The 13,254-nt window shown below is 37.7% G+C and overlaps 1 protein-coding gene across 1 annotated transcript; it reads left to right on the top strand.

Annotated features, from left to right (window-relative positions):
- The first annotated feature begins 904 nt into the window (after positions 1-904).
- LOC145980143 (ATP-dependent DNA helicase PIF1-like) lies at positions 905-2,254 on the top strand. The gene has a single exon (XM_083113192.1). The coding sequence runs from the start codon at positions 905-907 to the stop codon at positions 2,252-2,254; it is 1,350 nt and encodes a 449-aa protein (XP_082969318.1).
- Positions 2,255-13,254: the final 11,000 nt, after the last annotated feature.

The following is a 13,254-nucleotide window of genomic DNA, read 5'->3' on the forward strand; positions in this document are numbered from 1 at the left end:
GCAGTACGTTACAAAGAGGTATATCGGAGCAAGTGACGCAGCTTGGCGGGTACTAGAGTTTAATATAACGGGCAGGGAACCTACTGTAGAAGTATTACCTGTACATCTAGAAGGAAAGCAGTTACTGATATTCCGACCAGGGGAGGAGGCTGAGGCTGTTCAGCGGTCTTCATCTAAGCTTACCATATATTTAAATCGACCATCTTTGCCAGAGTTCGACAACCTAACGTACATTGATTTTCATGAAAAATATATTGTTCATACTAGGCGACCCAAAACTACAGCAGTTCCCATAAACATGCATCCTGATGGGAAACATTTTATAACATTCAGACAACGGGGTACTGTGGTTGCTCGTCTTTTCTGGGTTGCTCCAAACAGAGGAGAATTGTATTATCTTCGTATATTGCTTTCTAGATTCGCTTGCCGTAGTTTTAGAGACCTGATTAGACGAGGAGGGGAGTGTTGCTCCACGTTTCAAGAAGCAGCCCGAGCACTGGGTCTTATCAATAACGAGGAAGAATATAGAGACGCAATGGCTGAAGCATCAGTATTTATGACTGCACGCAACTTGCGCTCTTTTTTCGTTTTGCTCTGCAATATTGGTGCTCCAGCTTCAGATTTGTGGGACGAATTTCAACACTGTCTCTCTGAAGATTTCCTGGAAAGCATTCGTAATAATACCCTCCGTGCATACAATTTGGCGCTCATCGAAATAGAACGTGGCATGCGCCGCCACGGGACTTGTTTGAGAGATCATGGTCTTCCAGACGTTGAAGACAATTCTACTGAGCTCGGAAGAGAGAGATTAATGTACAATTCATCTTCGCTAAGGACATTTGTAGAATATTGGAAAGCTAAATTATCGGAAGAACAACGCTGCGTGTTTAATTATGTGGACCATATGGCAAGTCAGACTAGTTCATCATCAAACTACAGTCGTTCACTTTTTATTGATGGCCCAGGAGGTTACGGAAAGACGCTATTGCTACAGGTTATAGCAGCACATATAAGGTCACAAAATGGCATTGTTCTTTGTGTGGCTAGCTCTGGCATTGCAGCATTGAACATGGAGGGAGGTATCACCGCTCACAGCATGTTTCGGATACCTTTAGACCTAGGTGATGGAACGGGTTTTTGGGGTCTCACCAATGGTTCCCAACGTGCAGAGCTTATTCGGGAGTCCACAGTAATCATTTACGATGAGGCTCCCATGTCTCATAGATATGTAGTTGAATTACTGGATAGATCTCTCCGTGATCTGATGCAATCGCAGAGGCCATTTGGAAACAAAATCATTATTTTTGCAGGAGATTTTCGTCAAATTCCACCAGTCTTACCGAATGCCCGATCAGAAATTGATATTGTATCGGTATCATTACGGTCTTCGTATGTGTGGAATTTTTTACGTATATTTAGGCTGACTACACCACAAAGAACTCATGGCGAAGAGGAGTACTCTCAATTTCTGATACAAATTGGGAGCGACAGTTTAAGTCATGGTGCCTGCGGTAAAGGTATTCCTATGTATAATATTCAAGTGGAAACCTGTTTGGAAAATCTAATTGAATTTGTTTTCCCCCCTGAGGTATTGGCAAACAAAGATAGTTCATCCAAGAGAGCTATCCTCTGTACGCATAATTCTAATGTGGATGAGATAAATTCAATACTTATGCGTTCACTGGATGGAAACGTCCATGATATGTGCAGTTATGATTACATCGATGAGGATGATGCAGATGGCTTTGATGTAGACGTGGAGATGCTTCACCATGCACGTGGGAAAGGAGTTCCAGATCACATCCTCAGGTTGAAGGTGGGAGCTTTATGTGTAATTACGCGAAACCTAAATTTCGACGATAGACTAATGAACGGTACCAAAGTGTATATTGTGGCCATAAGTCCTCGGCTGATCACGGTGCGGCGACCAGGAGACAACCAACACTTCGGCATACCAAGAATAGTGTTTAGGTTTAGTATTGTGATTGGGAGCCCACTACAGATGTACAGGAGACAGTTTCCTCTGCAGTTGTGCTACGCTATGTCCATACACAAAAGTCAAGGTCAAACCTTGGATGTTGTAGGCGTGGATCTTCGTTCAGACTGTTTCGCACATGGACAACTGTATGTAGCGATGAGCCGTGTTAGATCACCTAGAAATGTTAGAATTCTAGTACCCTCAGAAAAAATCATAGACGGTGTTGCGCACGTAAAAAATATAGCGTACAGAAAACTTATTTGTGATTCTTCATAGTGGGAGAGTTAAAGTATGTTACTCGGATACTCCATTAACAAAAATATACATATTGCTTACTTTTAATTAATAAAAAATAATTATCCATGAATGACCCTACAATTTGTTCATGATGTGCTACAACATAAGCAGTAATACATTGTTCTAAATCTCCAAGGTACAATGTGTTAAAAAACAAGGTCTGGAAACAGACTTCAAACAAGTTTAAAATGCATATAGGCAACAGTCCAAACATTTATATTTGCGAGAAGAGTCATTTTTACATTTTCCTCAAGATTAATATAAATGAATCAAGTATACGTAGTAAAACATACTTCAAAAGAGATGACATCTACATGAGTCAGTCCAAAGATTACATGAACAGTAACAACTTACTACTCAATATAAAAGTATCTCCATCATGGCTGTTTTAAAATTTTTACACATGTAATACTTTAGTTGTTCATTAACCTAGAAACAGACGATGCTAGATAACTTTCAAAGGAGCATCCACGCACACGTACATTAGAGAACGTACTCTTTTAAACAGTAAAAATGACTAAAGAAGTAAATATTGCTTTTTTATTTTATGTCGCTGTTGAATTCGTATGTATAAAACATCTAACTATTTACTTCGAAACAGATATTATTCACCCACCTTACTATTATGAAAATAGACAATAATGTTTTGAATATTCGCAAGATTATTAGAGCCCAGCCACTTACAACGTTACGTTCTAAAAATTTCAAATAAACGATCGTACTTACTCGTTTTCATACTACATTAATGCATGCTGACATATTCAACGACATCAGGAGCATGGTGGAACTAAAGAAGTCGCGGAACATCACATCGGCGAGCGCACAAGACTTGGCCAATAGCCACGTCGAAAGTGTGCGAGGGGAAAGACGGAAAACAATTATTTTTCAATGGACATTTCCACTCAATTTTTGTACAACAATATTAAAAACTACACCCTGGAAAAATTACACCAATCCCACCAATCACTCACTCACTGACATAAATGTTCTCCATGAAGGAAGCCCCGGAGGCAAAAAACATCCGATTACAACCCCCCCCCCCATGAAATTGTCCCAAATGACCGAGAAAATTCAAAAATCGCTCAATCGGCCCTTCCTTAAGGGTGAAAATGCCCTTTTTTCACGTCCTTAGCAACCGTTTTCAAGGCTTTTCTTTTTTGCTCACATTGTTTGCTTCAATTCTTATTTGTCTAGCTACATTATATTTGTCACAGATCACACACAGATGAATCAACACCTGGTTCAAAAAGGTGCCTTAAACAAGGGTGACATCTACATAAGGAGTTTCAGCCCAGACACAATTACTTACGTATATATTGGTAAACTCAACGCGAAAATATTATCTACATCGTGGTTGTTTTAACTAAATGTTTAGAGGTATAATAACAAACAATTATTTAGAGTTTTTGTCGTGCTTGTTGCTGTCCATGGAAACGGACGTTGCTAGGGAACTTAAAGAACGTTTATTTTCACCCCGAAAACTACTGTAAGGGAATTATGCTAGACTTTTCGTATTTCAAAACATGAGCGTCAGAATTTTTTACTAAGGAGAGGTTGGAATTTGATGTGAACGACACAAAACAATTATTATCCAATTATGTTTAAAAATGTGAAAATGACAAAAGACTTAAATATTGCATTTCCAATTTAGTGTCGCTATTGAATTCGTTTATGCAACACATCCAACTAATTATCTTGAAACTGTTATTACTTACTCAGTTTATTATTAGGAAAATAGACAATAATATATTGAATATTTGTACCTTATTAGAGCCCATACAGACAAAACGTTACTTTCTAAACTTTTCAAATTAGCTAACTTATACACTTGCTTGGCTTCATCCAATAAAACATGCAGACATTTTACCCCATCTATAACATGATTACGCCCACAACGTGGCCGAAGATCACGCATGCGAGCGTACAAGACGTGGCCAAAGGCCACGTCGAAAGTACGCGAGTCCAATATATATAAAGCCCCAATCCCACCACTGACTGACTCATTGACATAAATGTTCTCCATGAAGGAAGCCCCGGAAGCGAAAAATGTCCGATTACAACTCCACATGAAATCGTCCCAAAAGGCCGAGAAAATTTAAAAATCATTCAAACGGCCCTTCCTTAAGGGTGAAAATGCCATTTTTTCACGTTCTTAGCAACCGTTGCTACGGGCATTTCTTTGGCACACATTGTTTCCTTCAATTCTTAATTGTCTAGCTAAATTCATTACATTTCTCACAGATAACACACAGATGAATGAACTCCTGGTTTTAAAAAGGTGCCTCCAACATTTGTATGTGGAGATGTTGCCTTATGTCACGCTCCAATGTGTCGAATTTACCCCAGAATCTAATTTCGTGCTCAACTTTCTTCTTTCGATCACAGTTTTGCATTGATGCTTTTAAATCGGAGGTATGGGGTGGGTCGAAAAATATCGACAAATGGGGCATCTGGAGCAAAGTCATATTTTTTTTTTAATGGAACATTAGACAATAACATGCATAATATAAAAGAGCACACGCAAAGAAACACAACGCCGTTGGTCTCATGCATCTACTGCACATAGGAACGAAGATATGGCCATGTGAAAATATGTAAACAAACTAACAAGTGGCCCACTTGACCGTCAGTACCACGGCATGTACAAGTATGAGATGTCGGAAGCCATTGGATAAGATGAAGACAGAACGTGTTAAAGGAAGAAAAAATACAGTAGACATCGTCAGCACCATGTATTTGACAGTGTTACAGCATAATGAAAATGACCATGACAGTATGTCGAAGAACCACTGCGTAAGAAGCGAAAACCTGTCAAACTGTGTGTTCAAAGTGGTGGCCGTCAGCTGCGATACAGGCAACGAGGCGCCCAAGCAAAGATCGTTGCACAGAATGTAGCATCTCGTAGGAAATGTCCCTACAGGCCGCAGTAATGCGGTGTTGCATATCCTCTGGAGTTTTTGGCACATCCCGGTAGACAATGCCCTTTAGCTTTCCCCACAGGAAAAAGTCTAACGGTGACAAATCTGGGGAACGAGGCGGCCATTTGACAGGCCCTCCACGTCCAATTCAACGATTTGGAAATGTATTTTCCACACATGCTGTAGCGCGTCTTGCACTGTGAGCTGGGCACCCGTCATGTTGGTACCACATTTCCTTCCTTGTCTGAAGTGGTATGTCCTCCAATAGTACAGGCAGTTCATGTTGTAAAAACTGTATGTATCGGTCAGCATTCAGTGTCCCTTGTATAAAAAAGGCCCAATGAGATGTTCACCCACTATACCACACCACACGTTTACACTCCATGGGCGCTGGCGTTCCACTTGGCGAAGCCAATGTGGATTTGTCACCGACCAATATTGCATGTTCCTTAGGTTGACATTTCCATGATTGGTAAAAGTTGTCTCGTCAGTGAAGAAGATACGTGACAAATCGGGTGTGTCGTGTCGTAACATCCATGTGCAAAACCGAACACGGTCCACAAAATCATTCCCGTGAAGTTCCTGATGGAGGGAGATATGATATGGGTGAAACTTGTGTGTGTGCAGAATGCGCAATACACTTCGCTGACTCATCCCAGCATCCCTTGCAATTTCACGGGAGCTAACGTGCGGATTCACAGCAACAGCGGCGAGAACATTTGTTGCACCTGCCTCACCTGTAGTTGGCTTGTTCCGCACACGTGCTCGTGGTGTTACACTTCCGGTGTCTCTTAATTTAATAAATAACTTACCAAACAGACGTCGAGATGGCTGTCGTCTGTCCGGATATCTCTCTGCGTACACACGGTAGGCTTCTGAGGCATTCTTTCGGCATTCCCCATAAATCAGGATCATGTCCGCTTCTTCTATGTTTGTGAACACTATAATCTTCGCTCTTACCACTACGACTGCTTGCTATGAACTAACACGATCTCGTGGACCTGCTATCAAAACTTGCTCTGCGTAAAGGCAGTTCTGTCAGGCACCTGAGAAGTCTTACATGCCGTGGTACTGACGGTCAAGTGGGCCACTTGTTAGTTTGTTTACATATTTTCACATGGCCATATCTTCGTTCCTATGTGCAGTAGATGCATGAGACCAACGGCGTTGTGTTTCTCTGCGTGTGCTCTTTTATATTATGCATGTTATTGTATATCGTTCCATTAAAAAAAATATGACTTTGCTCCAGATGCCCCATTTGTCGATATTTTTCGACCCACCTCATACCTCCGATTTACGAACCCCATTTCATATTATTGTTTCCAGCAAACCTCACATCGCTACTGTTTCTGTTTTTTTCGCTATTTCAGGTGGTACTTTTAGGTGCCTCACGCGGTATATATATATATATATATATATATAATTAGCTCTTACAACCTTATGTCATCGGTCTATATTCGACAATAATTCTCTCACAATATCTGTGGTTGTGTAAGATGTTTCGAAAGGTACGTGCATTTTATAATCTATTTTTTACTTAGTAGAAAATAAACTGAATTCTTTCAGGTTATCGAGGCACTGTAGCCTGGCGAAATCAAAATCCCTCGTGCAGTTGCGTCAACTTATATAGTGCCGTGGGTCCCAAGCTAATCCAACAATAAGTCGTGTTATTATTATTATTATTATTATTATTATTATTATTATTATTAAATTTGTTATCGTGATTCGTGCTGAAGTGCTTATGGAAATCAGTAAATAACAGATTCTTTAATAAGAAAAGTTAGGATACTTTGTTGGTGGGTATTAATACATGGAAGAGAGAATGTATGAAAAGTGTCTCAAGTACATATTCTAGTGCCGTACAAAATAGTTCGAACAGCGATTTAAATTGTAGATAATCTAACCTGAGCAGACAATGTGGATAAACTACTTTTACACTACCACGAATCTTGCATTTTCTTTGTGATGGTAAATTACGCGTGGTATAAACAACAAAATAGATTAAATCATCGATAAATTGCACTCAGTAGTCTGCAGGTTCCCAGTCTCATGTAAATATTAATAGTTCTCTCATTATTTTTAAAATAAACAATAATTTTACTTTTGCACCTTGAGTAGCCTCTGCATCCACTGCTGTTATTTTTCTTATCACTTCAATTATGTACAATTTTCATTGTGCACATGGCGTATAATATTTGCATCTCTGAAATTCTAATTAAACATAACAAGATACAAATATATTCAGCACTTCCAAGTTAAAACATAATATTCTGTTTCAAGAAGCAAGCTTCATCTCAAGTTTGATTGATTTGGTGTTTTAAGTCCACTTTATGAACAGTAAGGCTAATGGGGACTGGACCTACACTTTAAAGTGGAATCCGAACCACTATGTGCCTACACCGGGTATCGAACCCGGGACCCCTTGATTACAAGGCAACGACGCTACCACTGCGCCATCGGGGAGGCCCGCATCATCGCAACTAAAGCACTACATGTAATAAAACAGCGAGTTTCGTGTTGAATGTAATAATGTAAAAGATAACACCAGCTTGTCTTATGAGTTTTCGCATGCATTCACAATGGAGATAAACTTCGTTCAAGATGCCTTTGGTCAGTCTTGTTTGTAATGATTTCCTCGCGTGTCGGCGATTGAGGCGCCAGACTTAACGACGCAATTTATGGAGGGATCGAGGGGCCACAAAGAGATACATATTTCGAAGCAATTTATCACTAAAATTTATTTAATAATGTCAGACATGCAAATCTTGTGCCTTGCACGTATGTACCCATATTAGAAGTGTACGTCAGAAGTATGTTTCTTTCGATAATTTGCGATTTTATTCTACTATAGTATACTTAAGTTACATGAAGGGTTGTAGTTTCTGTGTAGATACATAATATTAAGAAATTTTTAAGTAAAAAGTTATTCTTCAACTACATTTCATTTAAAGGATTCTTGTGTAAAACGGTTTGTGAGTATGTTCTAGTATTTGGCGAGTCAAGCATTAAACAGTTGAAGTAAATCGTCTGTATATTGTAAGTAAACTGTGAATTATATTGGGTTTGTTTCGAAACTTTCTACTAATAAAGAAACTGCCATTAATACAATTTCTTTAAAAGCATTTCTTAACGTTTGTATTTATAAAAAAAAATGTATATGTAAAGTAGAAGTAATTTCTTATTCCATTCATATTATATATCGTGTTTTTATTTATTTCTCTTTTGTTTTACGTCAATTTCTTACCTCTTCTGTTAATCCTGGCGATGAGAATGATTGATGAAATGGAAGAAATGACAAATGCATCCATATCTTGAACAGGCTTCGAAACTGATACCCTTAGCTTTCTAGGGCTGACAACTCCTCCAGGAAGGCAGGCTATTTATTGTATTGTGCAAAAATACACAGATATTCCTCCCACATATATATTAGTCGTCAATAATTGTGTTAATACAGAGTGTCCTTAAATAGTGTTTACTCACTTCGAACTTTAATTACAGGAACATTAAGAACAGCAAATATGAATTTTCTTTAGTGTCACATACCTTATAGATGTGAAAACGGCATCAACACACCTTTTAAAACGCTATAGAAAGAAGCGACAGATCAACAAACAACAGATGTGGTCCCCAAGGGAAGGGGAGCAAAGGTGGTCTCAATCGCATGTCATACATGAATTAATGTTAAGTGTACAGTTATGCAAATTATATGCAGATATATACAATATAGAAATTTCAAATGTATGAAATTGAAAGAAAAAAAGTTGCACATATAGAAATCTAACGGTGATAAATCTGGAGATCTGCTTGGATATTGTCCACTTCTTCCGTTGCTCAAAACAGAAATTGATCACCTTTGCCATTTTGTGTACATTATTGTTGGGTTGTGACCAAGAGCATCCACAATGGGATGCAGAGGGGCATTTGCCCCCTTGAGATTTCTGGAAATAGTTACGAACTTGCAATGGTGAAATTGTAGCAATATTTTACAACAAAATATATTGTTTTCTGTGATTAACAGACCACAAGTTACAGTAATTATTATTATTACATTTATTTTTATTATTATTTGAAGTAAGATTACATTTAAGCTTAGAGTATATTTTGCACTGATTTCACTATAAAAAGCAGCTTTTTGTTCTGCAAGAATTAATGTTAAGTGTACAGTTATGCAAATTATATGCAGATATACAGAAAACAGAAATTTCAAATGTATGTAATTGAAAGATAACAAATTACCTAGTAGTAGTAGTAACAATGATAAAATATAGTAATAATAACAAAAGTAAAACAGTATTATTATTATTATTTTTAATATTATTATTAACATTTCTATAACTCTGCCCGCCCTGAGAAAAATCCTGCGGGCGCCTTTGGCTGTGACACAACTAAAAACAACAGAATGCGTACACTCACTCAACGCAGACATTGCAGCTTCAAATACAAAAATGCCACACAAGTAACCGTTAGTAGTTTCTCTGTTATTACGCAAGTCGCATATCTAACTGTCGGCTTGGAAACAACGAAACAGCGATCAGTTTAACTTTCTTCTACTGACATTGGGAATCTTGGAGTCACAAGGCACCGAATGCTGTTAGTGGGACGAAACAAATGATTGTCGGATGCACTACATGTTGTTATAGGTACTGCAAAGAGATAGACTTTTCTTAGAACGGGGGTTAATGGTACAACTGCAAAAATAGAAGTACGCTTGGCAATGCTGCTTTTGGGGAGCGATGTTACACCTACAGATTTTACTTTGCAACTGAGTTTGTTTTAACACATCAAGTCAGACGATTGGGGGACAGAAAGAGCCAGCAATAGCCATGATTGTCAACAGCCAGCTGAAAATGCTACCAGAATAACGTTCAAAGAGTTTAAACAATATTTTGGAACACACTGTATTTGCGCCGTGGGACACGTAAGTTTATCTGCTCATGATTGTACAACCGATAATTCTGGTTTGGGAAAGGGTATTTTTTATTTGTGAGTGGCTTTCGTCAATGGAATGAGCACTTGTCTCCCCCAATATATCAGGTTTATGAAAATGTGCAAGTTAAGTTATTTTTGGTAGCCTCCTGTGACCTGAAAATAAATATAAACGATTCTTCAATGCCTTGTATGTTGATTTTAAATACGTTATGTTTATATTAGGCTACTTGGGTATACACATGTTAAAATCACACTTTATGTGCCTAGGAAAGTCTGACAAAAGTCAATTGTCTTGTTTCCTCCATGAGCAGTGTTCTATAGTACGTTGTACCCGGAGGCGAGAAGAGCCAAAACTCCTGGATGGATTTGGTTTCAAATGAGCAAACGTAGGTTTGCGAGAGCTGACATTTAACTTAATTGCTCCCTGTACTTCAAGGCATCCAGACTAAGGTGCGGTTTCCTTGTCGACAGATATCCTTTGGGAAGAAAACGAGACGCAGAGGGACAACGCACTTCCCAGTTGGAATGTTTCGTCCCGGGGACGACCGCAGAGAGCGAACAGCAAGTCAAAGTTTGTCTGGCACGTCAAATTGTTTCAGCAAATTCACAACGACAGAAGTACCTGAGCGTGTTATTGGAAAGATGGCTGATCCGAATATTTCTGTAAGAATGCGTTTGTAGTGGAAGCACAACATTTCATTTCATTTCATTTCTTTACTTGTCCATCACAGGACCGAAGTTCCATTTATGATGAACATAATGTACACAAATATAATGTTAATAATGTACACAAATGTTAACAATAATGTTAATGTTAATACATATAATAATGTTAAAATATATGATAGTGTGACAACATATACATACAGTTAAAACTTCTTTACAGACAAATCCGATAAAGTATAATGTTTTTTCAGAATTTTGCACCTAATAACATTACATGAATTGAAAAATACGAGTTGTCTAAATCATGCACTAAGAAAAACTCATTAATCGATTTCTGAACTCTTACTATTGGGGAGTTTTTTGTATGTATAACCTTGAAAGTGGCGTCTAGAGAGGTGTCCTGTTCCTCGCTGCAAAAGGTGTTACATGGAACTTTATTGTCCCTAACAGCTCAGAAGATAGCCAATCTTGTCTTTCTAATTTACGTAAAAGAGCTGGCACAAAATTGAGTTGTAGAAACCTTTACATGGAATGAATTTTATTAGTAACACGCTGAACTTGTAAATATATCTTATGCCACGTCATAAGAACTGGGAGTGTAGGGGTATATTGTAACTAAATTGATTTGACCCATATTGTACACCTTTTGGAGCCCCTTGTATCTCATCTTATTTGACAGATGCAAAAAATGTTATTAGTACTAGCTAAATACGAAATGTATCCTTTATTCTTATTATCACCAAATATGACAGAATTAAAATTGCCCTTAACCTATTACAGCACATTGTGTTACTAATTATATTATTTGATTGGTGACCTTGAAAATATTTGTATGGAAGTTACTAATACGTTTAAAATAGATACCGAACGATGGAATGAAGAGGTTCCGAGTTCGATAACCGGTGGAGGCACATAGTGGTTCGGTTCCCAGTTTAAACTGCAGGTCCAGTCTCGATTAGCCTTACTGTTATAATCCTGTACGTCCCTTATTTCCCCTATATAAATAATAAAGAAGTGAGACGTGGATTACATTATCGACGCAGTGGAAGTTAATTATCTTTCAGTAGGTAATTAAACTATTTAATGTAAACTTAATATTCATTCAACCATAATATTTATCAGATTATACTTTCCACATTTATATATGCATAACTAGGTTCATTCACAACCCATCTAAACACCTAAGAACAACATTTCAGTTTATTCAACAATAATAACCATATATAATCTCCCATTAAATTATAACAGTCCGACCAATTAAATCGTCAAACGTCAGTACGTAACGGCTATATGAGTCAACTGCAACCCCGCCAAAAACCACCACAGCCTTCATGACCCGGAGCAATTTACCCTTTAAATTAAATATCCTCTTTAGCATTTTCAAAAGGTAGACATAACTATATAAACGTTAGATAAATTCCACCAGGCCATGCAGGCCCAAAAAGGGTGATAAACGGGTATGCAGTATACTCAGCCTGTGACCAGTTAGTCCTACGTCTCCCCCAGTCGGTAAGGATCTGCCACGCCTAACTCCTCGCTCACCCAGCGCAGAAGCCTAGCCAATGGCATACCCTACCTTAGTCACATGTATATTGCGTCTTCAATACGTCACCAATGAATTATTGTACACTATGGGCTTACATTGTGCATAAAGTGAACTTAAAACACCAACTCAAACAAACAAACAGGAACTATAGAATGAAACATAGAGATTATCTACCTTCTACATATCTTTAAAACCTGCAAAAAGCTCCAAAAAGTAGGCATATATCTTAGTCAAGTTTGAAAATACTATAAATACTTCTTTCAACAATGCAATATTGATTCTCCCTTGAATTTTACTCAGGTACGACTACTTAATTGTTTTTTTTTTAAGATTTCTCTCTAAACAATGGACGTTATTTGCAACCCTGCCACACGTTCTTTGTTTATATCTATCTAACTATCTATCTATCTACCTTTCTATCTCTCTCTCTCTCTCTCTTTTATATATATATATATATATATATATATATATATATATATATATATATATATATATAATGTTGTTTGGGTGTATGTTGCTCATTTTATTCTCTGTTTAAATGTTTATTATTTTGCTAATATCTTTGTTCATTTAGTTTGCGGGAAATAATTTATTTTAGTGGAATGCATATAGCATACACTCCTTCTATAGATTGTCCAGAGTAAAGTGATAGAGAAACATAAGAATGAATATTGCTCTATAGTTAATATTTACAAAAATTCATTTCTCTTCTGTTTATTATATTTAATTTTTCTATCTCTCTCACTCCTTCTCTCTCTCTCTGTTTGTATATATATGTAACCATAACCTGCTTCAGCTTCTATTAATGTTCTTTCGACAAAATTGAAGTTGCCGTGATTGTGTAATGCGAAGTGTGTCCTTGTTTTCCTATCATACCTCTTGTCTACTCTTACGGCGGGCGTTCTACATGCTGGCAATGG

The sequence above is a fragment of the Lepisma saccharinum genome, chromosome 27 (assembly GCF_977018435.1).
Source record: "Lepisma saccharinum chromosome 27, izLepSacc3.1, whole genome shotgun sequence".
Taxonomy (NCBI): Eukaryota; Metazoa; Arthropoda; class Insecta; order Zygentoma; family Lepismatidae; genus Lepisma; species Lepisma saccharinum.

Bases quoted from the DNA above. Each gene is read 5' to 3' on its own strand.
- LOC145980143 (XM_083113192.1), top strand. From the start codon at position 905: ATGGCAAGTCAGACTAGTTCATCATCAAACTACAGTCGTTCACTTTTT.